The 17,525-nt window shown below is 42.1% G+C and overlaps 1 protein-coding gene across 1 annotated transcript in view; it reads left to right on the top strand.

Moving 5' to 3' along the window:
- Positions 1-17,525, top strand: part of PPP1R16B (protein phosphatase 1 regulatory subunit 16B) — a 93,528-nt gene that overhangs the window by 21,337 nt on the left and 54,666 nt on the right. Inside the window, exon 2 of the mRNA XM_081033684.1 lies at positions 3,475-3,822. Within this exon, the coding sequence (XP_080889810.1) occupies positions 3,573-3,822 (250 nt within the window). The 5' untranslated portion in view covers positions 3,475-3,572. The remainder of the gene's footprint in view (positions 1-3,474; positions 3,823-17,525) is intronic.

Genomic DNA, 17,525 nt, shown 5'->3' with positions numbered 1-17,525 from the left:
TTGGTGCCTCCCACGGAGCAGGGGATCGGTAAATACTTAATAACGAAGAAATGAGTAACTGTCTGGGTACAGAATCTTAGGACTGAAAGAGATCTTACAGAATGCGTAGGTCGATCTGACATAGTAGAAATTTTATTGTCCAGTGAGCAGTGGAGAATTTGCCACCTCCTGAGACAGCTGCTAGACCACAAGCTCCTGGTTGAATTGCTTGCTGGATAGCTTTGTATTGCCCCCCTGTACCTCGGTCCTGTTCTGCCCTGGGGAGACTCACAGACCATCTTTTCCTACTTGTGCAGCTGGGAGCTCTGGATATTTGCAAACTGCTCTCTCCTTCTGTCTAAGACGGGACTTTCAAACTTAGATGACCATAACTGCTAGCAAGTGATGTCAATTAGTGAAAGAGGTCAACTGGGAGAAATGGGGGTGGTTAATGGGGACCATGGTCAATTAGAGGGTATGTGCCCCGTATTAAGGGGACAGTCCCACTCTACACCTGATGATTGCTGCCATGTGAGCCCAGCATGGCCAGGGACTGAGATATTCTAAGAAAAGCTGAAACCCTGGTTTTGGATATACAGTCTCCACATTTTAAATGTTAGCAGTGAATTACCGTGTTGTAAACCATGGTGTGGACCACAGGCGGCTTCAGGTTAGGTCTGGCCCACAGCCACAAGTTACTCACCACTGTCCCCAAGACTTCTGTTCCCTCTGGGTTGGGCAGCCCTGTCCAAGCCATGTTTGTGTGTGACGGTCAGCCCCTCTCCATGCCTTTGAACATTGCCAAGCTCCCTCTCAGCCCACGTCTGTCTCTCTTACCTGGTGCACTCCTGCCCATCCTTTGGGATTAGCAGTTGTCCCCTGGGGACAACTGATAACCCCCGCCTGATTGTTACTTCTGTTTTCTAGCTGTGTGATGTTGGGTTAAGTTACTTCATCTCTCTGTGCCTCAGTTTTCTTATCTGTGAAATGGGGATGATGATAGTACCTATCTCATTAGCTTGTCAGGAGTATTGAATGAATTTGTACATAGGTTGACAGACAGACAGACAGGGATTTCCTAGAAGGCAGAACTGGTCCCTCTCTGAATCAGAGCTTCTTACAGAGCAGGTGTTCATTAAATATTTGATCACGTGAAGAAGGGAAGGAAGGTAAACATGTATTCCACTAGCTGTCAGTGAGGTCTGACCATCATGACAATACAGTATGATTGAATTCAACTCTTCTGAGCTCCTTTTAAAAAGGCAACCAAAGTACCTATCTAAATGACTAAAATAGAAACCGGTAATGACACCAAATGCCGACAGAGACTGGATCACTCATACATTGCTATTGGGAATGAAAAATGGTACAGCCACTCTGGAAAACAGTTTGACGGTTTCTTATAAAACCAAACATGTACATACTGTACAAGCCAGCAGTTGTACTCCTGAGCATTTAGTCAGAGAAAGGAAAACTTCATGTTCACACAAAAACCTATATGTGAATGTAACAGCCCCAAACTGGAAACAACCTGGTGTTCTTCAGTGGGTGAATGGTTGAACAAACTGGGGCACATCCATAAAATGGAATACTACTCAGCAACAGAAAGAGAATGAACAATCGATACAGGCAACAACTTGGATGAATCTTAAGGGGATCATGCTGAATAAAAAAAGCCAAACCCAAAAGGTCACCTCCTGTCTGGTTCTATTTATATAACATTTTTGAAGTGACAAAATTTTAGAGATAAGGAACAGATTAGTGATTGCCGAGGACAAGGGCAGGAGTGTGTTGGGAGAGGGGGTGTAGGGATCTTTGTGTGTTGGAACTGTTTGTATCTTCACTGTAGCGGTGGATACAGAAACTTACCCAGGTAATGAAATTGCATAAAACTAAACACGCACACACAAACACACACGAGTAGCTGTCAAACCGGGGAAATAGGAGTGAGACTGATAGATTGCATCAATGTCATGCTCCTGGTTGTAATATTATACTGTGGTTTTGCAAGATGTTATCATTGGGATAAACTGGGTAAAGCGTACACGGCATCTGTCTATGTGACTTGTTACAATGGCATGCGAATCTACAGTGACCTCAAAATAAAAAGTTTAATGAATGAATTAAAAATCACGGTAAGGTATTCCGAAGAAAAGAACACAAAACAAAAGTCAACCAAAGCCAGCTGCTTCCTGCTGTTGTCTGGCCCCAGGTCCCCTTGGCTCCCGGGACCTTTGCCCTGGGCGCATCACCATGCCAGCCCCTTCCTCATTCCCCCTGTCCACTCTCCAGTCTCAGAGCTGGGAGATACCTGAAGAACATTCTGACCCAATCTGAGCACCTTAGGGTTTAGGCTAAGGCTGAACCCTGGTCTTTAGCCTCTTGTAGACAAGCAACCCAGAGGTGGCAATGAAGCAAGAAACCCAGGAGAGAGAACAATCACTTCCTGAAGCCCAGGGCTATCCCAATCCCCTTTGTGATGGCAGGCATTTCCACACAATACAGATGTAGACCCCTGCCGGTTGTTCTCTGTCACCCAACTACCCCCAATTCTCCACCAGCCTTGCCTGTGGGTTCCCAGGTACGCTGCTGCTGCGTTTGTATGTGTCTGCTCTTCTTTCTCCAAACTTGTTTCTCTGTGCTATTAGGTGTGTGACATTTTTGGTTCAGCTCTTTTTATTCCAAGAACATCCTATAAATTCTGGAAGGTGAATACAACATTTTATAGGTGGGAAAACAGGCTTAGAGAGGTTCAAGTTGTTTCAAGACCTCCTCCCTCTATGTCTGAGAGCCCATGGGGGTCTGTGCTGACATGAAGACAGGCACCAGTGGGCTTGAGACTCTGAAATTTTGTTGACTTCATGTTGTCCAGGAAGCAATGAGAGCAAGAGGTATGAGTTTTTAAAAATAAATTTAAGATCAGCCAAAGAGGAACTAAGATTTTCTAGGTCCCAGTAGTTCATCAATTATCCAGCTTTTGGGTTTAGGACTTCTTTATTCTTTTAAAATGAAGAATTCCAAAGCTTTCCAGAGCTTTTGTTTCTGTGGATTACATCAGTCACTATTTAGCTATTATAAATTAGTACTGGGGAATTAAAGATATAGTATTAATTCCTTTAAAACTAACAATAAATTCCTTATATGTTGTAACAAGATAACAATTATAACAAAGCAACAGTAAACAGCTTATACATTATAACAGTGTAATAACCTTGCATGTTATAACAATGTAACCACGATAAAGTAAGGGTAATTATGTGATGTGTGATGTGATGGAGATATTAGCTAACACTACAGGGGTAATCTCCAAGAGTATCAACTCAACACCTTAAACGTGCACTATGTTACAGGGTAATTCTATCTCAATAAAAAAAGAGAAAATAGAAAACAATAAAATAGAAAAATGGCTGTTTTGAACACGGGGCGGGGTGAGACAATCCGATGCGAGTTTGGAGCCTGACAAGCATCTCTTCCCGTGTCTCTCTCCCACCACAGGCCCCACCATGAGGCCCCAGCCCCGCCGGAGCCCCCGCGCTCCCCGGGCCCCGGGCACACGGTGCTAGCCCCCAGCCGGGCTGTGGGGAGCCGTGGCCATGGCCAACCACGTGGACCTGCTGACGGAGCTGCAGCTGCTGGAGAAGGTGCCCACGCTGGAGCGGCTGCGGGCCGCCCAGAAGCGCCGGGCACAGCAGCTGAAGAAGTGGGCCCAGTACGAACAAGACCTGCAGCACCGCAAGCGCAAGCATGAGCGGAAGCGCAGCACCGGCGGCCGGCGGAAGAAGGTGACTTTCGAGGCCAGCGTGGCCCTGCTGGAGGCCTCCCTGAGGAACGACACCGAGGAAGGTAGGCCATTCTGATGGTGGTCGGCGGGAGGCTCCGTGGCCTGCGGGGTCTCCAGAACAGGGTTTGGCCCTCAGGGTGTGCGCAGTAGAGGTGAGGCCTGGGCGTGGGTCTGGCCCCCCTCCCACGGTGGGGCAGCCCACAGGTCTTGGGAACGCTCCAAATTTATCTTAGACTCTTTTTGTGTATAACGAGATGAAATAGAATAAAAAAGATAATACTATGTGATATAGTAAAATAAAACATGGTAACTACTTACACAGTGGTTACATAATATAAAGTGGTATAGAATATATACATTGTTATAAATATATAAATTATAATATGTTTGTATGTGTGTAAAAATGATCATATTTATATATAGGGTATGCATAAAGTCTGAAAACATAGACAAATATGCACAATGTTGTCTAGGACATTTTCACTTTATAAAGTGAATGAATCAATAAATATACACACATACATACTCATAGAATCTGTTTCCATTTTTTCTATATACCCTCTACTTATTATATTTTATTTAAATATCTTATTATTATGTGTTTCATGATTTAGCTATCACCATACCCAAGAGGCAGGTATAAAACACCTATTTTACAGATGGGGAAACTGAGACCCAGAGAGGTTCAGAACCTTGACCAAGGTAGCAGAGATGGGATCAAAACCCCCAGGATTCAAGCTCTTGTTACTGGCCTCGGGGCCTTGTAGGTTTGCTTCCTGTTATAAGGATGGATGGAGGGTCCACGATTAGGCCAAAGCCTTCTCCTCTGAGCATGATTTCAGGGGTTATGCCTGCTCATTGTGCAGCGGAGGTTTATGTGTATGTGTGTGTGTCCTGTGTCCTGTGTTCACCCGCAGCAGCCTCTGGTCCCCCTCTATGAGTCCTTTCTCTGTCTCTGGAAGGGCCTAGCTGTATTTCCTGGGTCCCTCTGGGCTCCTGCCTTTGCACGTCCTCCAGACACTTGGTGCTGACGCAGTCAATGAAACAACTGAGACGTGGTGGCACTCACTGCACTAGAGGATGCTGGGCTTTATGCCCGTTGCTCCTCGGGTTCTAGAACCCTCTGAGAAGCACCATTCCATTTCTGCCCTGGTTATAGAGTACTCTGGGAAATGAGCAGAGAGGCAATGCAGGACCACTCAGCTATGTGAGCCGCCCCCTAGAGAGAGATATGAACTCTCAGGCTCAGGGGCCACAGCCCCGCTAGGCTCCTTCCCACGTGTTGTTTGCTGGATGACGTGGCAGGCCCATCCCACTCCGTGGGCAGCACATCATGATGTCTCATTTTTGTCGTGGGTGATGGAGTTCATCAGTGCCTCTTGAATCACTCGTCTTTTACTCCCTTGTCTCCTGACTTCCTGACGAAGTCCCATCTCCCCCTCCCAGAAGGGGCTTTGCAGAGTCTCTGTGAGCTGGCTGTGCTGCTTCCCAAGGCCCATGCCTACCCCCAGTCCCCTGCCCAGGCCTCATGCCTGGTGTGCTCTCACTTGTGCTGGTTAGAAAGAGCACCAGGGACCCGTCAGCCCGGTGTAGGACGTTCAGCAGTTGGTTTCACCTCTTTGGGTACAGTTTCTTAATCTGCAAAATGCGGCTTTGACCTTTGCCCTCAAGAATTGTGGCAAGAATTAGACAAGGTCCTGCATGTGTGACAGCTCCTGAACCCTGCACCAGCATGGTAATCATTTTAACACACTTTTTCATATATATGCGTATACATATATGTGTGTATATATATACATATACATACACGCATATATATCTATGTAGATATATGTGTTTTTTTACAAGACTTTAATGTTTTTAAGAACCCAAATATACACAACACGTTCTTCTCATAAAACTCAAACACAGAAGTATACAGTGTTCTGTAATTAGTACTGCTGTTTGTTTGATGTGTTTCCTTCCAGGCATTTTTCTCATTTACATGTGTATTTGTGGACTTGGAAAAATAGAGATGACATCCTGGATGCGTTATTCTGTAATTTTCCTTTTTCATCACCCAACAATATATCTTGGAGGTGTTTTCCTGCCAGTACCTCTGCAGTGGATTAATAGATCTGTGTCATTCTTTTTAACTGCTGCATAATATTCCGTAGTACGGATGCTCCAGAATGTTTGAATGGGTTCCTTATTGATGGGCGTGTAAGATTTTCAGTAGTTTTGCTTTTGCCAAAGTGAACGTTTTGTGCACACATGTAGGTGTTTATCTAGGACAGATGTGGAAAAATGGAAGAGCTGGATCCAAGAGTACGTGTATGAAATTTCAGTGAGAAAAGTGCTAGACCCAGCGGGCTGGTCTCTGGCTCTGGGGGACAGTTGAGTGAGGGTGGGGGCCCTGAGCACTGTGCACTGTGACAGGCTGTGGGGGTGGGGTGACAGGTGCCCTGGGGATCCATAGGTGGCTGGGTTTTGGGGGAGGGTTTTGAAGCTGCCATCAGTCCACAGGCGATCTCTCGTGGCTGTGCTCAGCTTCCTGGAAGCATGACAGGGCCCGCTGCTCCCAGCTGGCTGGGATGGCTTCTGTGTGCTGGTGGAGCTGGTGTAGGGGAGGCTGATGGGGCGTTAGCTCACAGCGGGAAGGGAACGTGGGGTGGCAGCTCCCCCGCTCGCCTGAGCTCACAGCAGTGGCTGAGTCAACCTCCTCCACCTGCCAGGGCAATGTGAGTCGTTCCAGAGAAAGGCGGCGCTGGGGAGCTCACTGAATGTCCTCTGTCTGTGCCTTGCCTTCAGGCTGATGCCCGGGTACCAGGGACCCTCCTTGGCCTCAGAGCCCCTACCTGAGCCCCACCTCATGTTCCCACTGCCTGCTTTTTAAAAACCAGCTTTATTGATGTTTAATTTACATCTCATAAAATTTGCCCGTTTTAAGTGTACCATTCAATGATTTTCAGTAAATTCACAGAGTGCTACGTCCATCACCACAACTCAGTTTTAGAATGTTTTGTAACCTCCAAAAGAAACTTTGTGACCATTTGTGGTCGCTCCTGGTTCCCATTCCCACTCCCAGTTCTAGGCAATCACTAATCTATTTTCTGCCTCTGTATAGTTGCTTTTCTGGACATTGCATTACATGGACTCATACAATATGTCCTCTTTCATGCTGGCTTCTTTCATGTAGAATAATGTTTTCAAGCTATATGAGGTGGTGATATATGTGGAACTCCATTCCTTTTTATTGCCCTATAGTATCCCAGTGTATGGATAGACCACATTTTGCTCATCCATTCACTAGTTGGTAAACATTTAGATTATTTCCCTTTGGGTTATGATGAATAATGCGGCTAAGAACATGTCTGTGCAAGCCTTTGTGTGGACATATGTTTTCATGTCTCTTGGGTAGTTACCTAGGAATGGCATTGGTGGGTCATACGGTGCATTTATGTTTAACTTTTTAAAAAACTGTTAAACTGTTTTCCAAAATGGCTGCACCCTTTTACTTTCTCAAACCCCATTTTACAGATGAGGACAATGAAGCTCTGAGAGGCTACGTCGCTTGCCAAGATCTCACAAGTTTTAAGTGTCAGACTCAGGCCTTGAAGGTAGCTCAGTTGTCTCTGAAGCCCATGCTTTCAACTACTAGGTGATCCTGCCACCTCCTGCATTCGGTTTTCCCTAGAAAACAGGAAAACCACTTACTTGTGGTTCTGATCTGTGTCCCATTGGGCCTTGAGGACCCTGGTGTTTCTGCTGGCCTCTTGGCCCTTCGTGTTGGGAATCCCTAGATAAGCTCTTCATCACTTGCTAAAACTTCTTTCCAAGACCAAATGGGTCCAGGCTCCCTTGAAATGACTGAACATTTGTTAACGTGTCATGGCTTCTGTTCTCTCAGAATATGTAGGGTTTTCTTTATGGAAACTCTATTCACAATTCAAAAGTTTGAGCGATTCTTCTATAGCCTAAATTTAGCTCTTCAACTGTTATTTTCATGGTAAAGGTTTTCAAACTTTTTTTTTTTTAAGCTGTGGAAACTTTCCTTTAAATGAAATATTATGCAGAAAACCCAATATGTAAAACAGATGAAAGAGCTCTACTGAGGTAAGCTGGGGGGTGCGAGAACCTGATCCACCCCCACTTCTTTCCCACCCCCGCACCTGCAAACCTCTCCCTGCCCCCTCTTTCTTCTGGTGCGTCAGCGGACACCTGGGTTCTGCAAAGCACCCTGAAACTATTGACTCACTTAAAGGAAACATAGCTCTGACTTTCACTTTTGATGATTTTCTGGAAAGGGAAGTTTCTTTTCTCCTAATTATAAAAGTAATGCATCCTTGTCGTGGAAAATCTTAAAAGTACAGAAAAAAAAGAAACATGAAGAATACAATAAAACCACTCATACCCCCACCGAACAGCCACAACTGTTGATAATATTTTGGTATTGTTATATTAGTCAGTGTCCTGATAGGAAGCAAATGGTGTTCTCACCTGGGGTAATTTGAGGAAAGTTTAATAAAGAGGAAATTTGCAAAGAGTTGAGGGAAATAGTCCTCAAATGTTTTGGTCTCAGGGCCCCTTTATGTTCTTAAAAACTGAGAACTCCTAAGACTTTCCATTTAATTGGATTCTATCTATTGACATTCACCCCATTAGAAATGAAAACTGAGGGATTAAATTAAATACGTATTGTTCATGAACACATGACATTAAATCCGTTACCTGCTGTACTGGGTTGCTATTGCTACAGAACCAATGAGCTCAAAGTTCAGCAGCTTAAAACAATAAATATTTACTGCCTCACACAATTTCTGTGGATCAGGAATCCAGGAGCACTTTAGCTGGGTGGTTGTAGTTCAGGATGTCTCATAAGGTTGTGGTCACCTCAAGGTGTAACTGGGACTGGAGGACCTACTTCTAAGATGGCTTGCTCATGTGACTTTGCAGGAGGCCTCAGTGCCCTGCCGTATGAGTCTCCCCGCAGGGCGGCTTGAGTGTCTTCTCAACGTGGCAGCTGGCTTCCGTCCGAATGACTGACCCCCACTCACGAACAAGGAGGAAACCACAGTACTTTTTATGACCTAGCCTTGTAAGTCATATACCATCACTTCTGCCATATATATATATATTTTTTACTAGAAATGATTTACTAAGTCCAGCCCACTTTCAAGGGAAAGGGAATTGGGCTCCACTTCTTGAACAGAGGAGAATTTGTGAACATGTTCTAAAACCACCACATTTGTTAACCTAAATAGGTTTATGAAGAATAACGATATTTTTCAAAACAAACAAACAAACAAACAAACAAACAAACAAACAAAATAGTGAGCAGAGTAAGTAATCTTGTTTGATACTTTTGCAGGTCTAAGGTCTGGCTTAAAAGAAGATAGCTGGATTCTCTTATCTGATTCTGCGTTCAATATGTTGTGATATGTTATTTTGGTTGAAGTAAATTAAGAAAATCTTACCTCACACAGATAAGTTGGAAAAGAGAGGAAACACTTAAATGGCCTTTTCAGATAATTGTGATATTTTTTGATACCACAATCAAACAACAACAGGTGGTAGTTTCTTCAATATGGAATCTGACACCATATCAATTTTTAGCTTTTCTTACTCTGTTACATTAAAATCCATTGGTCTGTCTTGCATTTGAATGGCTCTTTTACCCAATCATACTTTTAAAAAACATAATGTATCGGTCTGTTAGAAAGTACTGGCTCACCTTTTTTGGATATAACACCAAAAGTAGAAGCAACAAAAGCAAAGGTAAATAAGTAGGATTACATCAAACTAAAAAGCAAAGGAAACAATCAACAAAATGAAGAGGCTGCCTGTCGCATGGGAGAAAATATTTGCAAACTCTGTATCACTAGGGAATTGATACCAAAATACATAAGGAACTCATACAATTCAAGAGCAACCCCCCAAATAATCCAATTAAAAAATGGGCAGAGGGCCTGAGTAGACATTTTCCCCAAGAAGATATAGAAATGGCCAACAACTACATGAAAAAATGCTTAACATCACTAATCACCAGGGAAATGCAAATCAAAACCACAATGAGATGTCACCTCACACCTGTCAGAATGGCTATTATTAAAGAGATAAGAGATAATAAGTATTGGCGAGACTGCGGAGAAAAGAGAACCCTTGTACACGGTTGGTGGGAATGTAAATTGGTACAGCCATTATGGAAAACAGTATGGAGGTTCCTTAAAAAATTAAAACCAGAACTACCACATGATCCAGCAATATACTTCTGGGCATATCCAAAGGAAATAAAATCACTACCTTGTAGAGATAGCTATACCTCAATATTTATTGCAACATTATTCACATTTTCACGACAACCAAGATATGAAAACAACCTAAATGTCCCTCAATGGATGAATGGAAAAGAAAATTATACACACACACACACACACACACATACGCATGCACGTGTGTGTGTGTGTGTGTATAGAAAGAGAGCTGAATAATATTATGCATACGATGGAATATTATTCAGCCATAAACATGAAGGAAATCCCCTTCCTTTGTGACAACACAGGTGAACCTTGAGGGCATTATGCTAAGTGAAATAAGTCAGAGAAAGACAAATACTGATGTGATTCGACTTATATGGGGAACCTAAAAAAGCCAAACTGACAGAAACAGAGTAGAATGGTGGTTGCGAGGGGCTGGTGGTGGGGTGGTGGAAATAGGGAGTTATAACATGAATAAGTTCTGGGGATTGAGTGTACAGCACGGTGACTGTAGTTAAAATACTGTATTATATACTTGAAAGCTGCAAGGAGAGTAAGTAGATCTTACCTGTTCTCACCACAGACACGCAAAAATGTAATTATGTGAGGTAATAGAGAGGTTAACTAACCTCATTGGAATAATCATTTCACAGTATGTACGTGAAATCAACTCATCACATTGTACACCGTAGACTTACATAATGTTTTATGTCATTATATCTCAGTAGCTGGAAAGAAGATATTCGTTCACTGAATTATGTAGATCTTCTAAATGTTGACACATTTCATTATATTAAAATATGTATAATTTCTTTCTTTTTTTCTTAAATTTTTTTTATTGGGGAACAGTGTGTTTTTCTGGCATCCATCAACTCCAAGTCAAGCTGTTGTTTTCAGTCTAGTTGTGGAGGGCGCAGCTCACTGGCCCATGTGGGAATCGAACCGTCAACCTTGGTGTTATGAGCACTTCGCTCTAACCGCTAAGCCAACCGGCCGCCCAAAACACATATAATTTCAACACCAATATCACCAGAGAAGTCTTCAAGTCCTGAGAAACTGTAAGCTCATGGTGACGATACAACTTCCCCAAAATCTCATTTTTGACTTAAAACTCAAATTCTATTATTGGCAACAAACACTATCGTTTGTGAGACGATCTCTGTTCATTTTAGAGACAAAGGTTAATAACTATTGTTTGCTAGTCATTCTTTAAGTAAAAATGACATTTGATGAGAGAAGGGGCTAGCTTAGCACACAACTTACTGTAGATTGAGACAATGATCACACATCATGTGCACTCCCATTTTGTCTCACAGAATATTAAAAAGACCTGCACTCACGGGTTAATACGTTTCCCTGCTTCTTCAAGGACATTTAAAAGTGAAACTGGTATTGATTTTTTTTTCGGGTTATAGTGTGTGTGCTTTTGTTTTTGTGTTTCTATTAAGACTTAATTCTTTCAGAGCAGTTTTCGTTTCACAGCAAATGAGGGGAAGGTAGAGATTTCCCATATGCCCCTTGTCCCCCGCACATGCACAACCTTCCCCACCAGAATAGTACATTTGTTACAATTGATTAATATAAATTCACACATCATAATCACCCGAAGTCCATAGTTTATGTTGGGGTTCACTCGGTGTTGTATTAATACATTCTGTAAGTTTGGACAAATGTCTAATGACTGGTATCCATCATTGTGGTATCGTACAGAGTATCGATGTGTTTTCACTGCTCTAAAATCCTCCATACTCTGCCTATTCATGCCTCCCGCTCCCCAAATCTTGGCAACCATGGGTCTTTTTACTGACTCCATAGTTTTTGCCTTTTCCAGAAAGTCGTATAGTTGGAATCATACATTATGTAGCCTTTTCAAATTGACCCCTTTCACTTAGTAATATGCATTTAAGGTTCTTCCATGTCTTCATGGCTTTAGAGCTCATTTCTTTTTAGTGCTAAATAATATCCCATTGTCTGAATGTGTCATTGTTTATTTTCCTGTTCCCCTGCTGAAGGACACCTTGGTTACTTCTAAAGCAAAGTATTCATAATTATTCATAATGCTGAATAAAGTTGCTATAGATAGCCATGCGCTGGTTTGTGTAGACATAAGTTTCCCCTCTTTTGGGTAAATACCAAGGAGCACGACTGCTGGATGGTATGGTTAAAGTATGTTTAGTTGGGTAAGAAACCACCAGACTGTCTTCCAAAACGGCTGGACTGTTTTGCATTCCCACCAGCAATGAATGAGGGTTCCTGTTGTTCCATGTCCTCACCAGCATTTGGTGTTGTCAGTGTTCTGGATTTGGGCCATTCTCACGGATGTGTAGTAGTATCTCATTGTTGCTTTAATTTTCATTTCCCTGAAGACATATGATATGGAGCATTTTTTTCCTGTGCTTATTTGCCATCTATATATCTTCTTTGGTTTCATTTTTTTTTATTGTGCATATGAAGCATGGAATATGGTGATTACTAGTAGAGTTGGGTGCCACCAGACTGGCTGTGCTAAAGTGATGGTGGTTTTACCCACCATTACTTTTGCACCATCTGTAAAAATGTCAACTCAGTAAAAAAGGCAAATACCATCTTCGGGTTAGTATGAAGATCGTTTTGACCTCCTGAACACCCTGAGTCTTGGGGACCACTTTGAGAAACATTGGTTTACATGAACCAACAAGGAATGATGTAGTGCCCAGGGGGCTAGCAAAAGTGAGGAACCGTTATCACCCCCAAACCTGAAGGGGCCAAGGGAAGAGGAACCTGCTGGATCCTTTGGAAGGTACTATAGAGAGAGGGCTGCCTAACAGGAACAGTGACTTTCTCCGGCCACCTTCTACTCTTCTTACCATGCTTCCCATGACCAAACCAAACCATGAAGCAGAGTGCAAGGAAGTCTCTGATGCAGTCCACGTGGTTAAGCTTCCCCAGGCATGAAGGAAGGCAGATTTAGAGGCACAGATGGGGCATACCCAATCCAGTTGTCTTCAACAATTTGCATCTATACCCAGACACAGAGGGAGTATGGGTATATTTAAAAATAGCTTTTGCCCGAACATTCATTTATCAATTCAACAAAATTAGGCACCTACTCTGTACTTTGAAGAACCTAAACAAAGTAATAGTGTAAGTAAGGACTGCGGTGGGAGGCCATGTGTTAACTGTGGTGTCAGGGAGGGCATCTGTAAGGAGGTGAGTTAGGCTGAGCTCTGAATATGGAGAAAGAAGCAGTCACACGGGAATCTGGAGGAAATGTACAAAGGGCCTGGAATGGGAATGAGCTTGGTGTGTTTGAGGATAAAAGAAGATAGGAGGTAGAGAGGCAGTCTGGGGAATATTGATCCTTGAAGACTGTGGTAGGAAGTGTACATTTACTTTGGTTTAGATGGAAAGTCACTGGTGGGTTTTGAGAAGGGAATCACATAATGAGATATAGACCATGTAAAGTTTTTCCTGGAGAGTACATTTTCATGAGTGGGAGCAGGGAGGCCTTGTCAGAAAGTGTCACAGTAGCCTAGGTGAGAACCTGCAGTGGTGGCTGTGAAATGGAGAAGTAAGAAGGTAGAGCCAACAGGGCTGCATGTCAGGCAATGAAAAGAGAGACTCAGTGATGACTGACTACTTCTGGCTTAAGCATCTGGGCCCACGATGGTACTATATTTTGAGGCTGGGAAGATTGGGGTAGGAGGCAGGTGGAGATTTGGAGAAAATCAAGGGTTCTGTAGGCCTGTCCAAGTTGACAGTCCCTTTTAACATCCAAGTGGAGATCGTTAGCAGGCAGATGAACAAGTGAATCCGGAGCTCAGGGGAGATATCAGGAATGGGTATAAAAATCGGCAAGTCATCAGCTTACAAATGCGGTCTTTTCAAAGCCAAAGGACTGGATGAGATCATCTAGGAAGCAAAGTATGTAGAGCAAAGGAGGGACCTCAAGAGAAAACCCTGGGACACCTCAATAGCTGCATGTTGGGCCAAGAAGAAGAGAACAAAGGAGAGACCATGATGCCAAGGTGATAGAAAGAACGCTAGGATGGTGTGGCATCTCAGAAGCCCAGAGAGGGAGGCCTTTTTAGAAGGAAGGATTGTCAGCTGAGTCAAATATTCCTCAGAGGTTGACTATTTTATCTTGTGCTTATATAACAGTTTTTGGAAAAGAGATTTTTCATGGCGACCTCATAGATCCCTGTCCGAATGAACCATAATTTATGTAACCACTCCCCCATTATTGGATTTTAAGACTGTTTCCAATTTTTGCTACTGTAAGTTGCGCCATGGTGATTATCATTGTATAAAAGTAGTTTGGCCAACACATTGATTATTCACTTAGTGTAGATTCCTAGGGGTTCAATAGATTTGAGGATATCAGCATCTGCAAAGCTTCAATATAAACTGCTCATTTGGTCCCCAGAAAGGCTGTGTCAGTTTTCATTCCCACCAGCAATGAGTACCAGGCTTGCCTCATCACTACCTTCCTCATCAACACTGGATAATGACACTGAAAACATATCTTTGCTCATATATTTGATATATGGAAAATAGTTCTGTTGTCTTAATTTGCATATAATTGAGAAGTTTAGATTTGAATATCATTTCTTTCTTTCCCTGCGTTGTCTATTTTTTTTGTCCATTTTTGCACTAGTGGGTTTTTTCTTATTAATTTCAGTGATTGAGTTATTGTATATGTTTATGTGTGAGAGAGGAGAGGGGGAGAAGGAGAGAAAGGGAAAGAATGAAAATAGGGAGATGTCAACTCTTTGTCATGTAAGGTGCAAATATTTTCTGCAGTGTGTGTGTGTGTGTGTGTGTGTGTGTGTCTGTGTCTGTGTGTGCATGTGTTTGCTTTCACATTTTGTTTTTGTTTTTTTATTCCCCGGAGTTCTTCATTTTTATATAGTCAAACCTAATGATATTTGCTTTTTTCCCATTATTTTATTCGTTGCTCTTATCCCTCTAAAACACTGGTCAGAAAACTATGGCTGGAAAGCCAAAGCTTTCCACCATCTGTTTTTGTAAATAAAGTTTTATTGGAACACAGCCATACTCATTCTTTTACATATTGTCCATGGTAGCTTTCATACTACAACAGCAGATTGGGTAGTTGCAACAGAGACCATCAAGCTGGCAGACATGAAAATATTTACTCTCTGGCCCTTTATAGGGAGCTTGCTGACTCTTGCTCTAAAGTATTTCATCATCTAGTGATGTATATGTTCTTCTAGATTTTTGTGGCCTTATTTAAATAATTAAATGTGTAATCCTTCTGGATCTCATTTCAGTATAAAGTAGCAAATGAAATTTATCTCTATTTTGCTTCCAAAGATTTATCAAGTGTCCCAGCATCCCTTGCTTTCCCTTGAGTTTGCAATGTCACCCTCATACTCTAGAGTCTCATTTGTGAAGCAGGGTAACTGTCTTACCTGTTTATTCTGTTCCAATCATCTGTTTTTGTCCCAGTGACACACTGTTTTGATCCTTATAGCTTTATATTGTGGCTTAGTACCTGATAGAACAAGTCCTTCCTCACATTGCTCGTCTTTTGCCAAATGTTCTTTGTTATTTTCAGCATTTCACATAATATTTAAGACCTTTTCATCAAGTTTTCCCACCAAAGTTCAAAAATAGATTCCTCCAACGTTGATTAGTATCATAAATGGGTATAGAGTTTCAGTTTTGCAAGATGAGAAGAGTTCCGGAGATGGATGGTGATGATGGTTGTACAACATTACGAATATATTTAATACCACTGAACACTTAAAAAGTATTGAGATGGTATGTTTTATGTTATGTGTATTTTATCATGATGAAAATGAAAACTAATTAAAAACTACAAAAAAAATTTAGCCAGTGACCGGATGGAGGGGAGAATGGGAAGTTATTGTCTAATGGGTCCAGAGTTTCAGTTTGAGAAAATGAAAAAGTTCGGGAGATGGGTGGTGGTGATGGTTGCACAACAATGTGAATGTACTTAGTGTCCCTGAATTATACACTAAAAATAATTGAAATGGTAAATTTTATGTTACAAAAATTTTACCACAATTAAAAAATTAATTTGTGAAACGGATATCTTTGTTGTAGTGAGTTTTCTAAGCAGGCAAACGTCACATGTCTCTATTGGGCAAGTATGCTATGTCCTTTAGGAAAGCTATAGGATTTTTGTTTTTGGTTTTGTTTTACTATATAAGTCTTGTTTATGTCTTGAAAGGAGGGCTTTACAATTTTGTGTATTAATTTTGTAGCAAGCAAGTAATTTTGCTGAAGTCGCCTTAGTCTCAATTTCTCACTCCATTCTTTTGGAGTTTTCTGTGTAGAAAATAACATTATTTGCAGATGATAAGGTTGTCTGTTCATTTCAGTGTTTCATTGAGCCTGTAGTGCCCACAGCCTATCTTCCCATCTCTTCTCTCCAGGCTAACTACTCCTGTTCCTATTGCTAACATTTATGAGACGTGACTTTGAGATTTGTGGACACGCTTTACTTAGTCCATGTTTTTCCCAAAGTCTGATCTGACCCTAAGGTGAATGGAACTATCGCTGTCCTCATTCTGGTTGAGTTTGCTTGTTAGCATGTCCCAAGTTTCTGTTGGCTTTGGGGCAGCTACTGTTGACTCATATTAAGCTTATAAGAAACTAAAACCCCCAGTTCAGTCTCCCAATAGTGAAGTTCCGTCTTCCCCATCCTGTGCTTGTGCCATTGATTTTTTTAAAAAAGTATTTGTTGGAATATATTCTTCATATGGACAAGGGAAACACTGGTTGTATTTTCCTATGTTAAGAATAGCCCTGTAACCAGCACTCCCCTCAGATCAAGAAACAGAGCCTCACCAGCAGTCCCCCAGAAAGCCTTCCTGGACACAGGTGATTTTCAACATTGAAATCGAGGCTCTAAATCTATCTGTTGAGTTTTGAGCCCATTATCCACCTGCTCGAATAATTTTGGATTCTTGATTGATACATTAAAACTTCTGCATGACCAGTGACAGAAATCCAACTCTAACTTAAGCATATGTGGATACAGGGACTGTTAGAAAATGTCTCTGAGTAGGTGACTGTCAGCAACATGAAGTATATACTCGTATTCCATCCTTTTAGGAACCCCCATAGGAATAATATCTCTTTCCAACGACGTTCCAGGTTCAACAAGTCCCAGGATTGAATCTCATTGGCTATATACCTGTCTCTGAGCCAATCGCAGTAGCTAGAGTAGGGATGCAATGTTATGATTGGTCTGATCTGAGTCATATGCCCACCCCTGGAGTTAGCTTCTCCTAAAACACATGGATTGACACTTGGAGATGTGTTGTACCTACCCCAAGGAAAATTGAGATGGTATTACCAGAAGAAGGGAAAATGAATGCCAGCCAGACCATAAATAAGTATGTCTACCTCGTATGAAATATTCACCAGCAGTTTCTACTATACAGGCACACCTCACAAATATTGTGGGTTTGGTTCCAGAACACCATAATGAAGTGAATCACATGAATTTTTTGGTTTCCCACTGCATATAAAAGTTATGTTTATGCTTACACTAT

The sequence above is a fragment of the Rhinolophus hipposideros genome, assembly GCF_964194185.1.
Source record: "Rhinolophus hipposideros genome assembly, chromosome: 22".
In the NCBI taxonomy this organism is placed as follows: Eukaryota; Metazoa; Chordata; class Mammalia; order Chiroptera; family Rhinolophidae; genus Rhinolophus; species Rhinolophus hipposideros.
Note: the sequence above shows the minus strand (reverse complement) of the source record. Positions and strands in the feature narration are given on the sequence as shown.